This window comes from Panthera onca, chromosome F1 (genome assembly GCF_046562875.1).
Source record: "Panthera onca isolate mPanOnc1 chromosome F1, mPanOnc1 haplotype 2, whole genome shotgun sequence".
NCBI lineage: Eukaryota > Metazoa > Chordata > Mammalia > Carnivora > Felidae > Panthera > Panthera onca.
The window spans coordinates 21,259,833-21,279,879 of record NC_138355.1 but is presented as its reverse complement, the minus strand read 5'-3'; the positions used below and the strand labels follow the sequence as shown (position 1 = coordinate 21,279,879).

Genomic DNA, 20,047 nt, shown 5'->3' with positions numbered 1-20,047 from the left:
CCAGGCTTTCGGCAAAGGTGGAGTGCACGGAAACATGCTCCAGGGACATGGAGCTCAGTTGCTGGGGTTGCACACCCAGGGGGGATGTTCTAAGTAGAAGAGGGGCTATCTACCTTCTAAATGGGAAAGCTCGAAGTTCATAGAAATAATCGATTCCAGGTTTCCCGTTTCTGCAATTCGAGCAGATGCCACACTTTCACCTCTGCTCGGTTGTGGGGTCTGGGGCTAGCCACCATGCGCCTCTCTGGGGCTTGGGTCTCTCACTCATGGGGCAGGAGTCATGCTTGCCACAAGGACCGAGGAAGACAACTGCCGGTACAATACCTAGTGCAACGCTTCACACAAAGATGGACCAAAGAGACAAGAGCCACTGCGGTCATTTAAAAGACGGTGGCAGGGCTTGACAGTGGAGAGCCTGCACAGGCCAGCGGTGGAGTTCTGGCCCTTTCCAGAGAATCCACATTCCCCCAGACTCCCAGCACTGTCACAGGGGATGCTTTTCCTACCTTCTCTCCTTTTTTACACCTTCCCCGGTATTCATTTATACCAGTATGCAAAGGATAAGTAAGGAACTAATTTTAGGTGTAACGATTCTCTTCAAAAAAAAAACAAAAAAACAAAACAACATGTATCAGGTGTCTATTGTGGCAGGCCAAGGGACAGAGATACAAAAAATAGTCCTGCCCCCAGGGAGTGGCAGTGAAATGGGGCAAATGGGAGAACACACAGATAAGGACAACTCCCTAAGACAGTAAGCCATCAGTGGGGCAGGCACCAGGTACAAGAGGAAGCAGAGAAGGCATTAGAAACACCACAAAAGTCGGTTAAGCCCCTTACACAGCCCCTTACACAGTGAATAACCTGCCACCCCCCCCCCCACCTCCAGCTGCCTGAACATACCACACTTCCCCCCAACACCACTGTGCAGGCAGCAAGTCTCGGCCCCCCGCCCCTCACACCAGGGAGGATTGGTTGACCTGGACAGGTAGCAAATGCCACCTCAGCTCTGTCAGCTCATCTTCATCACCTTTGTCAACCTCTTCAAGGCTCTGGAAGCCTGCCTGATCTGACCGTGACAGGCCCCTCGCCAAGAAGTAAGCACGTATGACGAGCCAGGGGCTTACCTGACAGCCCCGTGAGCTCTCCCAGGGGGAGGACGACTATGGAGGGCGGCCCTGAGCAGTGGTCCGCAGGTTTACAGACCCAAACCGGGGCTCCCCTCACTTCGCATCCTTCGCCCTGCATGTCCGACATGCCCCAGAGACCCCAGAGACACGCCCTCACCTGCGGCAAGCGCCTCTCTCACCTGTCGTGCACAACCCCACTGATTGGAGGAAGCCAGTGGATGGTGAGGGAGGTGTGGGTCTGCCCGATGACCATGGGTGGGATGGGAATGGGGGCGGGCTTCCGACTTTGACTCCACTGCTGATACACAAGGTCCAAATAGCAATGCATCCGGGCCACCTGGTTAGGGGTGAAGCTGTCGGTGCAGTCATCATCTGTGGAGACAAAAAAAAAAAAAAAAGGAACAGGAGAGATGAAGGCTTTAACCGCCAAGGCCCACCGAGGCAGGGGTGAATTCTGCCTTGCTCACACCCTGAGTCACTTAACACAAAGCCTCACACATACTGGGTTCCCCAGGGACTTGTCAGGCGAATAAATGTATGCTGTTCCAGAGAGTATGTAAGCCACAGTGGGAAAGAGAAGGCAGAGAAGAGCACTGCTGATCCCTAAAGCAGGGCCAGTACCTTGCTATGAGGCCGAGCCAGGGGGAGACTCACGCCCTGGGGTACAAGATTGCTCGGAGCTGACGGTTACTTATTCAGGAAACCACAAGATGGCAGTGTTTCAGCATATGGCCTTTTTACTCATGAACATCTCCAGAGTTGCAGACACCTGCTTCATGCCCAGTGACTGCCAAGGTTAGGGAGGATTCGGTGGAGACGCTCAAGGAAAGAGAGAGCCGAAATGTCAAGGATGCAGCAGGACTGGGACTGGTGGTCCTTACCTTCTTTTTGGGGCCTGCAACATCTCCCTGTTAACATAATTTTCATAGGGCTGGAAAAGGAGTTATTTTAGTTTCAGAGCTTTTTTAAAAAAAATATTTACTTGGGGCGCCTGGGTGGCTCAGTCGGTTAAGTGGCCAACTTCGGCTCAGGTCATGATCTCGTGGTCCGTGGGTTCGTGCCCCGTGTCGGGCTCTGTGCTGACAGCTCAGAGCCTGGAGCCTGCTTCGGATTCTGTGTCCCCCTCTCTGTGACCCTCCCCCATTCATGCTCTGTCTCTCTCTGTCTCAAAAATAAATAAATGTTAAAAAAATTTAAAAAAAAATATTTACTTATTTTGGGGGAGAGTGCCAGTGGGGTGGGGGGCAGAGAGTGGGGGCCAGAGGCTCCGAAGAGGGCTCTGCGCTGACAGCCTGACGGCAGCCAGCCCTATGTGGGGCTTGAACTCACGAACCACAAGATTATGACCTGAGCCGAAGTCGGTTGCCCAGCTGACTGAGCCACCCAGGCACCCCTCAGAGCTTTTTTTAATGAAAGCACACCAGCCAAACACTGCCCCCTGTTCCTTAGATGGTTTTCCCGGCCTACTTCAAAGGCGGTGCCTAAACAGCTCTGCCCTCTGCACCCCATTGTCTGGTCTCCCGTGGCAAGGGCCACTGTGTCCTCGTTGGGGGGAGGCAGGGCTGCTGGTCCTTATGAATTCAGTGTGCCTGAATTATATGCCAAAATGAGACAATAGGTGACCAGGTCACCACTCTTTTCTTCCCTTCTTTCCTTCAGAGGCATGACCAAGGCCTTGTGGTTTATCTTTTTTTTTTTTTGGAGGTGGGGGAAAGGATAGCCTTAGAATTTATTACCAAACAAGACCCTTCACCTTACAGAAAAATCATCCTTTCCTTCTCCCTAGAATAAGTCATCAAATCAAATCAGTCTTTACTTTTAGGGATAAATTTGAGTCCGTCACCAAGAGATTATGATAACTACTACTTTTTGCCAGAAATGAGCAAGAGAAACTGGACAAGTAAGAGACATAGTCCAGGATAACAAGACCAGATAATAGGGTTGTTCCCAGGGCAGGAAAGTAGTGCCATTTTTTAAATAAGACAGCACCTGTTTTGTTTTTTTTTTCCTTTGGTAGACAAGCTAAGAATCAGCCCTTGGTTCATGTTGGAAGAAGCAAATCTGATACCTTAAAAAAGAACAAAATAAAAAGGAATCCTGAGCTTGAGCTTAAAATTAACCAGGTCCATCTTCTTGACTAACTTCAAAAACAGCACAGAGGCACCTTGACCCAGAAACTTCTTTCCTTCACTGTTGGGAGTCTCCTTCAGAGAGAATGCCTAAGAACGTGGGCAAGAACAGGAATAACCAAGTTCTAGAGGTCAAAGCAATCTCAAGAGAGCTTTGGGTTTTGTCTCCTTTTTAAACTAATCCAAGATAGAGGTGTGTTTTTCTTTTGACCTCTAGTGGAGGAGAATCCAGCCCCTTAGACCCCTTCTCATCTCCATATTTAAGTTCTTCAAAGGCACACATGAAAAAGAATATGCCGTGGTAAATACACTTCAGCCCTCTGGCATGAGTGACTGCTTCACAGGCCTCTCCACCTCCCACACCTCCATACCCCGCCCTGGCCCCAAAAGGCCCCCACGTAATCTTCATAGCAGATACACATACTGAAACTGTTGTGATACCTGTATAGCTCATGTAGTTGCTGAACGGAGCCCCCGGGAAGTGGGTGAAGCCACAGGTATCATTGGTAGGCTCTGGGTCCTGGCACAGCTTACTCTTGGGAGTAGGGGCAGTGTCGGCACAGAGGTCTCCCGTATCCATGGATGGCACTGTCTCCCTACAGGGGTCATCACAGGATTCCCTCTCACTGACCCCTTTGAAGACATGGTAGAGTCCCAGGACGTGCCCCACCTCGTGGATCATAATGTTGGTATGGCCAGGCATGCCATAATAGGCTGGGTTGAGGACAACGCCACCTGCAATGGAAGATTTGGAAAACATCTCTAAGCATGTAACGAATAGCAGCCCTCTGATCCCTAATTATGTCTGCTGGTAAACATCCAGTGTTCAATTTCAGCCTCTAAGGGAATACTGTATAACTTTTAGTGGCATTCAGTCACCTGCTTTTCCCTTTGGTCACAAACACCATCTGAACTAATTAATAAATGCGTCTTTAGCCCCCAACATAGATGAGGGCTGTTCTAGAAGCCAGGGAGAGCAATAAAGATGAAACGACATGATAGAGGGCCAGGATTCTTAGTGCTGGCTGCACATTAACAGCACCTAGTGGAGTTAAAAACACAGATGTCCTAGAGACCTGAATGTGAGACCTGAAATTATAAAAATCCTAGAAGATAGTAGACACAGTAATATCTCTGATATTGGCCATCGCAACATTTTTCTAGATATGTCTCCTGAGGCAAGGGGAAATAAAAGCAAAAATAAACTGTTGGGACCTCATCAAAATAAAAAGCCTCTGCACAGCAAAGGAAACAATCAACAAAACGAAATGGCAACCTACTGAATGGAAGAAGATATTCGCAAATGACATATCTGATAAAGGGTTAGTATATAAATTATATAAAGAACTTACACAATTCTATACCCAAAAAACAAAGAATCCAATTTAAAAATGGGCAAAAGAAATGTACAGACATCTCTCCAAAGAAGACATACAGATGGTCAACAGACACATGAAAAGATGTTCAACATCATTCATTATCAGGGAAATGCAAATCAAAACTACGAGATTTCACCTCACACTTGTCAGAATGGCTAAAATAAAAAACACAAGAAACAGTAAGTGTTGGTGAGAATGCAGAGAAAAAGAAACCCTTTCACACCACTGATGGGAATCCAAACTGGTGCAGTCACTTTGGAAAACAATATGAAGTTTCCTCCAAAAGTTAAAAACAGAACCACCCTATGATCCAGGAATTGCACTACTGGGAATTTATCCCCAAAATACAAAAATATTAATTCAAAGGGATACATGTACCCTTATGCTTATTGCAGCATTATTTACCACAGACAAATTATGGAAGCAGCCCAAATATTCGTTGACTGATGAATGGGTAAAGAAGAGATGGTACATGATATACAACACTATTCAGCCATAAAAATCTTGCCATTTACAATGATGTGAATGGAGCTAGAGAGTATAATTCTAAGTACACTAACTCAGAAGAGGATAAATACCATATGATTTCACTCATAGGTAGAACTTAAGACACAAAACAAATGAGCAAAGGAGAAAAGAGAGAGAGAAACCAAGAAACGGATAATTAACTATAGAGAACAAACTGATGGTTACCAGACGGGAGGTGGAGCGGGGGGGGGGGGGGGAGGATGGGTGAAATAAATGACAGGAATTAAGCATACTGGTGATACTGATGAACACCAGGTGATGTATGGAAGCGTTGAATCCCTACACTGGACACCTGAAACTAACATAACCGTGCATGATAACTCCACTGGAATTAAAAGAAAGTGAAACAAAACTGTCAAATCCATTACACTCTTGAGGAGGCACCTGTTGGGATGAGCACGGGGTGTTGTATGGAAACCAATTTGACAATAAATTGCATAAAAAAAAGATCCATTACACTCTTGGTAGAAATGTAAATTGATACAACAATTTTTATGGTAAAGAGAACGGAGGTTCCCCAATGTATACTTTTAAATTACATTGTTAATTCATTTCAAAAAAAAAATCAATGTATATGTGGCAGCAAAACAAACAAACAAACAAAAACACAGATGTCCAAATGCTAGCCCCAATGAAATGAATCCAAATATTCGAGGATGGGGATCTATGCCTTAGTATTGTTTGAGACTTCCCAGATTGAAAGCCATTGGTATGGATGAAAGCACATGGGGTTTAGAGTCAGGGAATTCTGGGTCTGAATCCTGGCCCTCCACATACTAGCTCTGAGGACTTGAACAGCTATCTGAGCTTCTAGGACCTCAGCTGTGCCGTCTGTAAAGTGGAGATGATGACACCTACTTCCTGCTTTTTGTAGGTTTGGGTCTTCTAAAGCATTTGGCATGCTGGAGGAGTTTAGTAAATGACAGTTATGTGTGCTGCTTCTGAATTCATGACCCATACTCACAAGGAGCCAACAACCACTGAGACGAAAGACAAGTCCAACCAAACTACCATTCACTTCAGAATGTCAGAGGCACTTCGGGAATATGTCCCACCCTCACCTCCCCCAAATCTCCCTGAGAACACCAGGGAGGTGTTTCAAAGAACAGTTGACTGCATTCATCCGGGCTTGGATGAAAGTAGTGGGCTCGCTGTAACCTTCCAAAAGTAAATGCTAAAGACCTCTCAGTGTCCCAGCTTCTATGTGTCTAGCTTCCCGATCCCAGCTTTCCAATCTCAGATTCCCAATCCCTGCTTTCCTCCTCTCCCCACGGTTGGAGCCACTTGACCTTCAAACATTGTCGGGATCGGGCCTCATCCTCATCTCTAGGACCTGAAACAGGGCCATGTCAACAGCTCTGGACCAACCCTCTGGTTGCTTCCAGGCTGCCCCTGACCCTCTGATTCAGATCTGACCCCAACTGCCAAGCCGTGCATCATCTCTCCTACCTGAGCCCTCCCTGTATCAACAGTCCACTGAGTACGGCAGTCCCTCCAAAAGAACGGCTCTGCTTTTCTTCTGTAAGATCCTTTCCAGGGACTGTCTCATTTCTGAATTCTATGTGCTGCCCTAAAGACAACTACATAAATGGTTTCGTGGGCAGAACGGAATCACCGGGTATCTGGTGCCATACCCGGTGGCTCAACCTGCCCTTTTAGTGCTACCTTCCTGCAAATGACAGTTTCTAAGTCCAAGTTCTAGCTTCTCCCAGTCTACTCAGACATGCTGACATTAACCGAGGCATGCCCAGACACGTCCTGAAATACACTATCTGCTCTCACATCTACATCAGAGCCAGACCTCACCTCCCTTGTTCATCATTTCTATCACTTCCAGTAGAAGTTTTTATTCTCTCGTATTAACCTTCTTTCCTTTTATAAAATTATTTTCTGTATATTTCTTTCATTTGTGCATCATTATGTCAACACAAAGTTATTTGAAAACAGATCTATTCCAGTAACATCCTGGGTGCTCAGTATTTGCATAAAGCCAGCAAAATGCAGCATTTCCACGTTTTCCACGTTTCAAGATGCTGACCCCTTCATGTTTACAGCAATGGCACTAGTAATCATCATCAAAGTTCATACTTCGGCTCTCAACTCTTCTTTGTTTTTTTTTTAAGGTTATTTATTTATTTTGGGAGAGAGAGAGGGCATGAGTGGGGTAGGGGCAGAGAGAGAGAATCCCAAGCAGGCTCCATGCTGTCAGCACAGAGATTCATGCATGGCTCAATCCCATGAATTGTGAAATCATGACCTGAGCCGAGATCAGGAGCCAGACATTTAACTGACTGAGCCACTCGGGGGGGCCCCTCTCAGCTCTTTTTCATCCACATGAGGAAAGGTGCTCTAAGAGCACCATGCTGTTTGTGTCATCACTCTCTTCTGCCTTCCTCCACCCCAATCCTTCCCCCCCCACACTTAACCTGTTTCCCTCCTCCTCCTTTCCCTTCCCCCACCTCTAAGCAAGATTTGGATTCAAAAAACCAATCTGGGAGTGCCTGGGTGGCTCAGTTGGTTAAGGGTCTGACTTCGGCTCAGGTCATGATCTCACGGTTCATGGGTTTGAGCCCCGTGTCGGGCTCTGTGCTGACAGCTCAGAGCCTGGAGCCTGCTTCAGAGTCTGTGTCTCCCTCTTTCTCTGCCCCTCCCCTGCTCACGCTCTGTCTTTCTCTCTCTCAAAAGTAAATAAACATAAAGAAAAAACCAATCTCAGGGGGCGCCTGGGTGGTCCAGTCAGTTGAGTGTCCAACTTCGCTCAGGTCATGATCTCATGGTTCATGAGTTCGAGCCCCACGTTGGGCTCTGTGCTGACAGTTCAGAGCCTGGAGCCTGCTTCGGATTCTGTGTCTCCTCTCTCTGCCCCTCTGTCGTATCTGATGGTTAGGTGTGCTTGAGAAAAATGCAGCATGCCACACCCACCTCCTGCAGATTGACTGGCCGAAGAACTATAGCTTCTGAAAAGCCTTGCAGCAATTTTGTTGAACCCTTTGCTTCCCAAACTTGTTTGAACACAGAACCTGTTTGGGGTAGAATACCTTTCGACGTAAGGAATACTGGATTCCTTAGAGTACAATTCATACAAAGTACCAAAGACAAAGCAAACTCTCAAGTAACAGTTACTTTCTACCCATACATATGGTCAGTCCATCTCAAGTCCTCTTGGGATCTCCTCCAGTGGTAGAAGAAAGGGGTTATAACTGAATAGAAATAAGATTACAGGAAGAAGGGCTGGCAAAAATAGGAAGGAGGGGTGGCTGGGAGTGTGCTTCTGGGAGCACTGGATGAGGATGAGAGCGGTCATTGTACTAGTGGGTGTCTCATCATCCTCCAGAAGTTTCTGCCTCAACCCCAAATGAGATATTTCCCAATATAGGAATATTCTCCTTTCAATAAACCAGCTTATTTGTAAGACGAGGAAGAAGCATAAAAATGCAAGTTCTTACCACGCTCAGCAAATCTCCTCCACACCAACGACAGTGGTGAGGGTTTTCTGCCATAGCACTCTTAATGCACATTAAGGACAGTGTAGACTTAACCAGGCAACACTTAAATTTTAATTAAAAACATAAATCTTTTATGTTCTATTTTTTTTTTTACTGTTCTATTTTTTTACTCCAGAAAGATGAGACTTTCGCCCCCAAATCATTGTATGGAATGCACAGTAATAAGTTCAGTTGCTATGTGTGTGTCAGGTAGAATGTCATATATTCTAATTTAGAAGTAAGTGCTGTGTGCACCAATACATGTTGAGGGAAAAGCCCGGGATCCTCTTACAGTAATTCTGCTCGCTAGAGCCTGAGGTTAGGAAATCATGCTGGACCAGAATTTAAGAAATTTGGAAGGTGGTCCTGACCCTGAGTAGTGTATGACCTTGGCTCTGCTCCTTCATCTTTCCCAAGGTTAGCTGCAAAATGAGGGGGCTAGCCATGTTTCTCACCTAGAGTCCCTCTCATCTCGTGCCTCTAAGAGCTAACATTCGGGACTGTGTCGGCAATCATAAATACCACGTGAAGAAAAACTTGGGTTATCACGACTGTCACCCCCTTGGCCTCGTAACCTGTGTTCCAAGACTCCCTGCCTCTCAGGAGCCTGAGGGGAAGGAGAAAGCTAGGCATGAGCAACCACAGACATTCCACTCAGATCTGCTAGACCTTCAAGGGATCCAGGTTCACCACCTGCTCATCCTCACGCCCTCTCCTTCCCGTCCCATGTGCAGGGGGTCCCACACGCTTCTTCTAGTCAACCTTTATTCCAACTAAAACACACTTGTGAAATTATTAAGGGAGTAGGTTTTAATCATACAATCATACACTCATCTGGGGAGGAGGGGAGAGACTTTATTTCATGGTTTAGTTTATAAAAGTTCTTTCATGTGTTGATAAAAATCACACACACACACACACACACACACACACACACACACATTCATACCAAAGCCCGAGTGAGACATAAAGACTGGCTGCCCAAAATCTAAAAAGAAGAATGGGAGAACTTCTTTTCATTAAGAAGGAATGAGACCTGATTCATTAAGAAGGAATGTCCCTCAAATGACAAGCCCTTCCTGCCCTCTATTAGTTGGGTCTGACAGAGGAGAGTCTGAGGAGCCGTGAATTCCCACCCGCTGGGGGAAACCTGTAATCCTTTTCCAGGAGCAACTTAATAGGAATAATAAAAAGATACTACCAAGTGCTACTTTCCAGTTCCTATTCTATGTTAATATTCACACAAAGCAGCAGCATCTTCTGATGCGCCTATCTGTGTCCCACACTTTCCTGCCTTTCCATTACTGTCATGGGTCAGACTCTGAGTGGGTACCGGGGGGTCCTCACAGCACTTCCCAGAAGCCTCTCACACAAGATGGCCTTTGGAGTGACATGGACTCCTTCTTTGGCTGTGGACACTCACTGGAAATGTATCGATCCTTATCTTTGGGAATACTCCTTAAAAGCTCTCCAGGCTATTTCCTGATCTGTTTCATGGTAATATGAGAGTTCTTAACTCAAAGGGTTGTTACAGAGATTAAAACAGTGATGTGGATAAATAAGCATTTAGCTGATTTTCTGAAACAAAGTAACCCCAACTGTATTTTAGACCATTTGTCAATATTACTGTAATTATATAAGGCAGCCTGGCCACACAGGCTTACCTGCCCCCACCTTTTGTTGGCTTCCTCCTAACCATCTTCATTCATCAAGAAACTGGGATGCCATCTGACCACAAACAGAGCAGGCTTTCCAGAGTGAAAACTGCCATCGCCAGGCAAGGCAGATAAGCATCTCTCCATGAGAGGAGCTCTGATCTACCCCTAGGCTGCTCACACTTTTTCCATGTTGTTCGGGTCCTGACATCCATGGGCACCCAGGAGACAGATGAGATTTGGACAGAGTTGTGAATAAAAAAGTGCCCATTCAATTCACACACTGACATTCAAAAATTTTTTGCAATAGCCTAAAATTAGTCCAATAGTGATTGTGTATGGAAAGGAAGTCTTGCAGATTGGACTGTTCCTTTTAATTACTCATAGACCTTGCTGGGAGGTCAGATTTACCCAAGACACCTTTTTTCTGTATTTCCAATAATCTATTCCTTCCTACTTCCCTAGTTATACAGAATATAATTATCATTTCTTATACTCAAAACCACTGCTCAGTTTTGTTTCTCCTCAAATGAGGGATAAAATATGGTGATAGAATAGGGGGATGGGATTTCCTTCCCTACAACTGAATCCCTTTCTTTGTGTTCTCAGCTTTTTTAAAAATTGTTTTTAGTGTTTATTTATTTTTGAGACAGAAAGAGAGAAAGAGAGTGTGCACACGCAAATGGGGGGGGGGGGGTGGGCAGCGGGGAGCAGAGAGAGAGGGAGACACAGAAACCGAAGCAGGCTCCAGGCTCTGAGCTGTCAGCACAGAGCCTCACGCGGGGCTCGAACTCACGAACTGTGAGATCATGACCTGAGTCAAAGTCCAACATTTAACTGACTGAGCCACCCAGGCATCCCTGTGTTCTCAGCTTTTATTTGCTACATGGAAACAGGAAGTAGAAGAAAGACATGACAATATATATTTTCAACAATATCTTGGTTCTTCAAACTTTACTCTAAGACACTATCAGACTCTAACTTCATTCACCTCCCCGACACTTGTTTTGAAAGGCTACTTAGGAGATGATGACAAAACCCAGGAGTGCCCACTCAAGGGAAACTTTGAAGTGACAGTGTGAATGGAGGGCAACATTTTGGAAGTACTCACATTTTACCCCAGTGGCTCCTGGTCTCTTAGTCCATTGCCAATTCAAGAGGTCAGGCTCTTCTACATTCAGCCATTACCTCCCTAGGAGGTAGAAGATGGAGTGAAAAGCAAAAAAAAAAAAAAAAAAAAAAGGAAGCCCTTTTCTGTCTGTGAGATTTTCAAAGTGTATGCCATTTGGGCCCTGAGGAGATTCAGGGTTTAGCCAACATGGTAAGTGAACGAGGGTAGTGATCCTTGCCTCACATTACCAATGCCGTCACCACCATGTTAGCCCAGAACAATTTTTTTTTTAACTAGCAGAGGAGAAAAGAGATAAAAGGGAAATAATGGGACTGTACAGATGGTGGTGGGTCCGGATAAAGTAGACTGTATTCTATATTTCAAGACCCCAGTGAAAGGATTCAAAATAGGTGCATGGAGCTGACAGCAGGGGGATCTTGCCTTATTCCAGTAACGGATTCCTGAGCAAGTGCCCTAGTTCTAGAGAAAAGTGGCTAAGAGGGAAGAGGGACAGAGAACCTCCGCAGAGACCCCCTGAAGGTGGGGCCTTGTGATGGAAACAACAGTCATCTCATGTGACCAGCATCACCTGATAATTATTAAGGACAAAATGCATTCTTTCCCCTATGACCTTGGCATTGTAAGCCATCTCTAAAGACAGACACAGCCTCAGGCAAAAAAAAAAAAAAAAAAAAAAAAAAAAAGCTCAATTGACTAAGAGTAAATGTCTACTACCCAGCTAAGTAGGGGCTCAAAATAGAAATTAAGTTCAATTATAGAAGAATAAATAAAAGTTACATTTCTTGCATACATGAATGTATATATATATTGAGACTTGAAGTCAATCCATGCCAGCACCACTAACTTGTGTATAGAACATAACATGAAAGCGGCTCCCTGTATGTAGCAACTGGTGGCCATATGTGGCACAGCTGTTGCTTAATGGACTGACAGGGAAGCACAAATACATTCTTAGAAGACCTTTCAGCCTTGATTATAAGGGACAAGCTAAAACAATAAGACAGGGCTGTTGTGTGGTCCAGGGGATGGTGCAGGGGAAGAAAAAAAGAGCAGTTGTTGATTAAAAGATGAAATCTCAGCAGTAGAGAGCCCAAGTCCCAAGGTGATGCTGCATTTCCAAGTTCCAACTGGCTTTTCTCGGCTTTGGCACAAGACCGCCAGAGTGGCACATGGTAAAGAGAAGGATTCCCAAAGCTACTTCTATTGAAGAAGAAGAAGAAGAAGAAGAAGAAGAAGAAGAAGAAGAAGAAGAAGAAGGAGAAGAAGAAGAAGAAGAAGAAGAAGAAGAAGAAGAAGAAGAAGAAGAAGAAGAAGAAGAAGAAGAAGAAGGAGAAGAAGAAGGAGAAGAAGAAGAAGAAGAAGAAGAAGAAGAAGAAGAAGAAGAAGAAGAAGAAGAAGAAAACGAAAACGAAAACGAAAACTCAGGCAGTTTGAGTAAAGGACATGAGTTGAAACGACTTGAAAACAGTTCTGTAAAATTTTTAGGGCTGAATGTTATATGGCCATAAAACAAGGAGGTTGAGGGCTAGTCTGCAGGTGCTTCCATAATTACTTCCAGTTATTGGCTGAACCACAGTCCTCCAAACACACTCTCCACAACAAGGGACAAAGTTACCAAAGTATGCCTCGGGGTGGAGGAAAAAGCACTTCAGGGCAGGGCAAGGGAAGAAGTCGTGGAGGCAGATGGACAGACAAAGGGAGAGAAAGAAAGGGAGGTTAAAAAAAAAAAGAGGTCACGGAAGCTAGAAAAAGAAGCAAGCTTTTAACAAAACCAGCCCAGAATCCATCCATCTCCAAATCTTGTATCAGCTTCTTAGTTTTACAGCCTGTGGTCTCCTTAGAAGGAAGTCCTTGTTCTGGGCAAGACTGAACCAAGACAGGGGCACCTGGGTGGCACAGTCAGTTAAGCGTCCAACTCTTGATTCTGGCTCTGGTCGTGATCTCACATTTTGTGAGTTTGAGCCCCACATCAGGCTCTGTGCTCATCAGCACAGATTGGGATTCTCTCTCTCTCCCTCTCTCTCTGCTCCTCCCCCTCTTGCTCTCTATCTCTCTCTCAAAATAAATAAAAATAAACTTAAGAAAAGACTGAACCAAGACAAGAATGTGTAGAGGGTGAAGATTGTGCAGTCTGATGTCACTTTCTGTCCTCTTTTATAGTCTCTCAGCCCACTCCTATTTTCAAGTGTCAAGCACTCAGGGGTCTTTAGCCACCTCCACACCATGGGAGAAAAGTAATCTGATTCATAATAGCTGGAAGAGGTCATTACCCAGGCACTGGAGACAGTCTGTTAATCCTTTCCTTGCTTATGGATATGGTAGTGTTACACACACACACACACACACACACACACACACGCACACACACTCACACCAGAATTTTAGGCACCACAAAGTATGAATGGGGAAGATATTTTAAAAATTCATTTATTAATTTAGCATTTATTGAGCATCTGTTCTATGTCAGGTACTGTTCTGGACACGAAGGGTCCAATAATGACTAGGACATGTTTTAAAAGAGGAGACCTTTCAAGTAGTCACAAAAAAAGGTGATTGTTTACTCCACCTACTTATAAAAGCATGAACCTACCTTTGGAGCGCCTCAATTTCAGGGCATGAAATTCATATCCTAGGTCAATTTTATCTAAAGTCTTCAACATCCAAGAATGCTCCCAATGTTCAAAACCCCAAGGCACCCAGAATAATCCCATTTGCTGAATATCATCTTCTGACAATTAAATTACCTATAATAGCAGCCAGTGGGTAATTCCTAGGGACGGTCCTCATCTTGTTCCCGTCATGTGGCCCCGACTCGTGAATGATTCTAGAATCCCTCATATTTACATGAGCTCTCCAGTTTAGGTCTCTCGTTTATTCTCTGTCTCCAGGGAAAATCATCCCGCTTTGGCACCGTAAAGAGAGGAGCAGCGGACTGGGGACAAGATCTGTTCCACTCTGGCCTGGCCATGTAACGACTACTTGTACCAGCGTGCTCCTCGTTACCTCCTGTAGACTCTTCAGCCCCTCCCACTCTGCTGTCGGCCCCTGCACTCCACAGAAGCAGTCTGGCCAAGATTTCCAGACTGCCACGTGTCAAATCCATGGCTATTTCTCAGCACCTGCCACCTCACCCACACGGTGCGTGAATGTGTCACAACTGATGTAACACGCTAATCTCAGGGTCCAACAGTTTGGTTGGGAGCATGCTGAGGTTTGCCCTGGGGACTCCTAAGTTCTGGTTGGGGGAGAGATATCACACCTCTGAGCAAGTTTCTGCTGCTTTCACCTTCCCCTGCCCCCCATGGTGCTGTTACTTTGTCTTTCCCCAGATAGCTGCCACATCTGCATGACCTTGGTTTTTGCTGTTTAGTTTTGTCACATTTTTTAATGGTAATTTATTTTTAAGAGAGAGAGAGAGAGAGAGAGAGAGAGTGCAAGAGGGGGATGGGACAGAGAAAGAGAGGGGGACACAGAATCTGAAGCAGGCTCCAGGCTCTGAGCTGTCAGCACAGAGCCGAATGCGGGGCTCAAATTCACGAACCGTGAGATCATGACCTGAGCCGAAGTCAGATGTTTAACAGACTGAGCCACCCAGGCGCCCCTGCATCACCTTGTGCCAGCTCTGGCTCTCTCCTCCAGTCCACCGGGCCCCAGAGGAGCCAATACCTTTCCCGGGCACCAAAAATCTCCAGGTTGAAGGTGAGGTGGTAGACTGAGGCCACAACTAGAAAGGGTAATCACAGACACGTGGTATTCGGAGCATCTACTACTCTTGCTGCTGCTACTAATGGAGCTAACAGTTATTGAGGCCCTACTATGTGCCAGGTTCTCTTCCTTGTGCTTATCGTCCCCATTTTATACATAGGAAAGGAAGGCTCAGAGAAGTGACTTGCTCAAGATTCCATTTGTTCTTATCGAAGGGAGGCCATAGCCCACCCTATTATTCAAAGACTTTTTCTACATGACCTGAAGACCCGATAGGTTTACACCCTCATCAGGAGCCAGGTTCAAGTTCCCTCCCACTCACTTCCAGGGTCTCCTGGACACTGGGGCATGTTGCTAGTGATCTGATCAGGATTTCAGAGTGTTCTTTGGCCGTACGGGCACCACCTAGAACAATTAGAAAGATGACTGGCCCAGAAAACTCTGAAGTGTCTAACTTCTGTGCCAGAGAGCGACAGATTCTCCTCTCTAACCTGGCCAAAATGACTTGTACTGACTTCATTTCTCTGCAGCAGCTGCATCTGTGGCCCACACGGGACTTTCTCAAAGCTCTGTCTTTAGGTAGCTGGTATAGCCCTGAATCCAGCTCCTCCTCTTGCTTCTGTGAAAGTGCCTTCATAGTCAGATTGCAGAGACCCCAAACTCAACATATCCAAACCAAACCAGCTCCCCATGTGCTCCTTCTCTTCCTGTATTTTCTACCTTGGCACCACTATGCACTCAGTCAATCAGAGTTCCTTTTTTTCCCATCTATTTATGTTAACAAGTTTCTCAGCACTCAGAGCTATCAAAGAAAACAAAAGGCAATGTATAACTGGTGCTGAATCTTGTTACCCTGTAGCAATAACTACTATTCATCCACAGAGACAAGAACTAATTTGAGGAACAAAAGCCACATTTTTCTCATTAAAATAGGCATTTCTCTTTTTGTTTGCTAGCTATTATTCAACATTTTAAAACAGTGTTTTGATCAATTTTGGACAAGTAATCATTTCAAAAGATGACTCACTGAGAAGAAATCTTTTGACACTTTATAACTTATGATCAGTATCAATGTTAATATCCTGTTTGTGTTCCTGCACTACAGTTTTGCTGATGTTACTGCTGGAGGACAATGGGTAAAGGGTACGTAGAATCTTTTGGTACCGTATTTTAGAACATATGTGGACATGCAATTATATCGAAATAAAAAGTTTAATTGAAACATTATCACAAAAGAGTTGTTTTATTTATTTAAAATATGTTTTTGGGGGCTCCTGGGTGGCTCCGTCGGTTAAGCGTCTGACTTCAGCTCAGGTCATGATCTCACATTCCGTGAGTTCAAGCCCCGCGTCGAGCTCTGTGCTGACAGCTCAGAGCTTCGAGCCTGCTCAGATTCTGTGTCTCCCTCTCTTTCTCTGTCCCACCCCCCATCCTTGCACTGTCTCTCTCGCTGTTAAAAATAAATAAACATAATAAAAATAAATAAAATAAAATATGTTTTTGGCAGAGAAATAGATGACTCACTAAAGACTTTTAAAAACATGTATATGCTACGTTAGTGTGAAGTTCTACAGGAGAAATGGAACGGAAACACAAATTCAAAGAGAAAAAAAGTACAATGAATCACTTGCCAGTGTTAAAAAAAAAAAAAAGTGCATGGCCATGAATTTGTGAATGATGGTAATTATCAAATCATTATGTGACCAAAGATTCACTTAGGAGAGTACATTTAAATTTTATTTTAAAACGTCAATAATTTAAAATAATATGGCAGGAGTTATTTTCTTTGCCTCTATTTAAGCTTCTAATTATATTTTTAGATGTTGCTTTTAGACAGCAAAAGTAAGTTTGGAAGGCACTGCTCTAGCCATCCCAAGTACATTCCACTCCTCAGCACGCCCAGGTTTTGAACGGCCTGAACCTTGGTATCCCTCAGCTCCTTTAGCCCGGAATTCGGTCTCATGGTCTGCCAAGCCAACTATGGCTCCTCTTTCAACTGTCCTCTCAAGCCTCCACCCCTCTGGGAGTTCTTCCCTGATGCTCTGAGCACAGTTAGGCACTTTCTCTCCCTGTTCCTACCTGACCTCACGTTAGGTGCCATCCCACCATAGCGGAAGTGTGTTATTTGTATGTCTGCCTCGCCGTTACGCAGCGCAAACCTTTAGGGTGAACTCATTTTATTGTTGTAACTCTATTGCCACAGACCGATTCGACAGCTTTTCTTTGAATAAATGATTACAAGAACAGTATGGCCAGCTTACAAAAAGGCTGGTTTACTGTAAATTTAAGTCTCCTGCCTTTGAAGATATACTTTCGGTTCAAGTGCTGTGTACTAAGGCTAAAGATGTCCAAACTACCGAACGTTAGAGCTCAAGGGGATCTCATTCATTTATTTATTTATTAAAGAATTCTACCCTGCGTTACCACAGTCTTAAAAGCACAAAATTTTGCTAGAAGTCAGAAATGCTGTGGATGGAAAAGCACAAGCATGCAGTACATCGGTCTTTGTGCATACCGACTTAAGGCGTTGGTAGTCAGAAACTAGATTCAGTCTTCAAAACTCTCAGGCTAGTGTACTTATCTGCCGACCCTCAAAATGCAGGGTTCTTGAATGTTGACACAAACAGACAATCTTAATCTTGAGTCTTGGAAAGACCCTATTTAGAAAATCCTAATGTCTTCCTCTATCACATTATGCTACACCTGCTCTACCCCTGAGTCATGTCAATATGGTTCCTTTGTTCAGTCACAGTTATGACCGTACCAGAAATAAATAAGAACGTGAGCAACTTCATATTGAGCCAGGCCTTTCAGCTGTTCAGTCTAGTCTTCTACTTTTGAAAAGCACATTCAGGAACATGTTATAGAACAGTTATTCCTCAGGGGTTTAAGAATAAAATATAAATATGTCTAGCTTCTTTTGCAATTCGTTATGAGCCAGTGACTCATGAGACAATTTCAACTCTTCTTGAAACCACTTCAATTTCATACCTTCACTCACTTATTCATTCATCCCTTCACTCAGTGAGCCTTCGCAGAGCACATAGAGGTCATAGAACTCACTCGGATTTCACCAGTTGTAACGATCACTTGTGTGTGTATGTGTGTGTCTTGCGGTTCTTCGCAATTTTATCACACGTATACCTTGAACTACCACCGCATTCAAGACACTGAACCGTTCCATCACCATTAAGAATCTCTCCTGCTATCCTTCATGTCACACCCATCCTACGTCCCTCTCCCCATACCCCCATCCCAGCCCCTGGCAACCACTAACTTGTTATTTCCATAATTTCCTCATTTTGAGGCTACTACATAGAATTTTGAGAATGCCACCTAAATCATACAGCATGTAACTTGTGAGATTTTTTTCATTCAGCATAATATCCTTGAGATGCATCTAAGTTGTTGTATGTATTCATGCTTTTTTCCTTTTTTAAACGTTTTTATTTTTTGAGAGAGAGAGACAGAGCGTGAGTGGGGGAGGGGCAGAGAGAGAGGGAGACACAGCATCCGAAGCAGGCTCCAGGCTGCCAGCACAGAGCCCGATGCGGGGCTTGAACCCACGAACCGTGAGATCATGACCTGAGCCAAAGTCAGCCGCTTAACCGACTGAGTCACCCAGGTGCCTCCCCACTCTGTTCCTTTTTAGTGCTGGGTAGTATTCCATTGTGTGGACGTACCACACTTCGCTCAGGCAGTTAGCATGGAAGGACATGTTTGTTTTCTCCAGTTCTTAGGCTCTTACAAATAAAGGTGCCGTGAAGACTGATGTACAGGTTTTTGAGTGGATGTATGTTTTGATTTATCAGGGATCAATGTCCAAGAGTCCAGCTGCTGGATCATGGGGTAAGTATAGGTTTAGTTTTATAAGAAATTGCCAAAGTACTCTCCAGAGTGGCTGTGCCATTTTACTTTCCCACCAGCAATGTATGAGAGATCTGGTTTCTCTGCATCCCCACCAGCATTTAGTATTATCACTGTTCTTTATTTTAGCTCTTCTAAAAATTGTGTTATGATACCTCACTATGGTTTTAATTTGCATTTCCCTAATGGCTAATAATTCTGAACATCTTTCCATGTGCTTATTTTCTTTGGTAAAATGTCTGTTCATGTCTTTGCCCATTTTCTTTTTTTTTTTATGTTTTTTTATTTATTTTATGAGAGAGAGAGAGAGAGAGAGGGAGAGGGAGAGGGAGAGGGAGAGGGAGAGGGAGAGGGAGAGGGAGAGGGAGAGGGAGAGGGAGGAGCGGAGAGACAGGAAGAGAGAGAACTCCAAGCAGGCCCCACCCCCACCCCACTGTCAGCACAGAGCCCAACATGGGGCTCAGTCCCACAAACCATGAGATCATGACCTGAGCTGAAATCAAGAGTTGGACACTTAACTGACTGAGCCACCCAGGTGCCCTGAATGTCTCTGCCCATTTTCTAACTGGAATATCTTACTAGTGAATTTTGAAATTCTTTATATATCCTAGATACAGATCTTTTAGGAGATGTGTGGTCTTCAAATATTGTCTCCAAGTCTGCCATTTCTTTGTTCATCTTAACAAAGTGTTTCTCAGAGAAAATTTTTTAAGTTTTAAGTCCAGTTTATCAGTTTTTATTATTATGGACCATGCTTTGAGTGCATATGTAAGCACTCTTCATCTAGCCCTGCCCTGAAGATTTTCTCTTATGTTTTCTTTTAAAAGCTCTATAGGTTTGTTTTTTATATTTAAATCTCTGATCTATGTTGAGTTAATTTTTTACAAGGTGTGAGATTCATATTGAAATTCAATTTTTTTTGGCCCATGAATGCCCAATTGCTGTAACATCATTTGCTGAAAATACCTATTGGCTATTGATGTCTGTAGCATATATAAAAATATTACCTCTTTCATTTCTCATAGTGGCAATATATTCTT

At 44.4% G+C, this 20,047-nt stretch overlaps 1 protein-coding gene across 3 annotated transcripts in view; it reads right to left on the bottom strand.

Annotated features, from left to right (window-relative positions):
• Positions 1–20,047, bottom strand: part of PAPPA2 (pappalysin 2) — a 280,044-nt gene that overhangs the window by 145,491 nt on the left and 114,506 nt on the right. For all 3 annotated transcript variants that reach the window (XM_060643580.3, XM_060643582.3, XM_060643581.3), the window contains 2 exons: positions 3,698–3,991; positions 1,307–1,499 (listed from right to left, as the gene is read on the bottom strand). In XM_060643580.3, the coding sequence (XP_060499563.3) occupies positions 1,307–1,499; positions 3,698–3,991 (487 nt within the window). The remainder of the gene's footprint in view (positions 1–1,306; positions 1,500–3,697; positions 3,992–20,047) is intronic.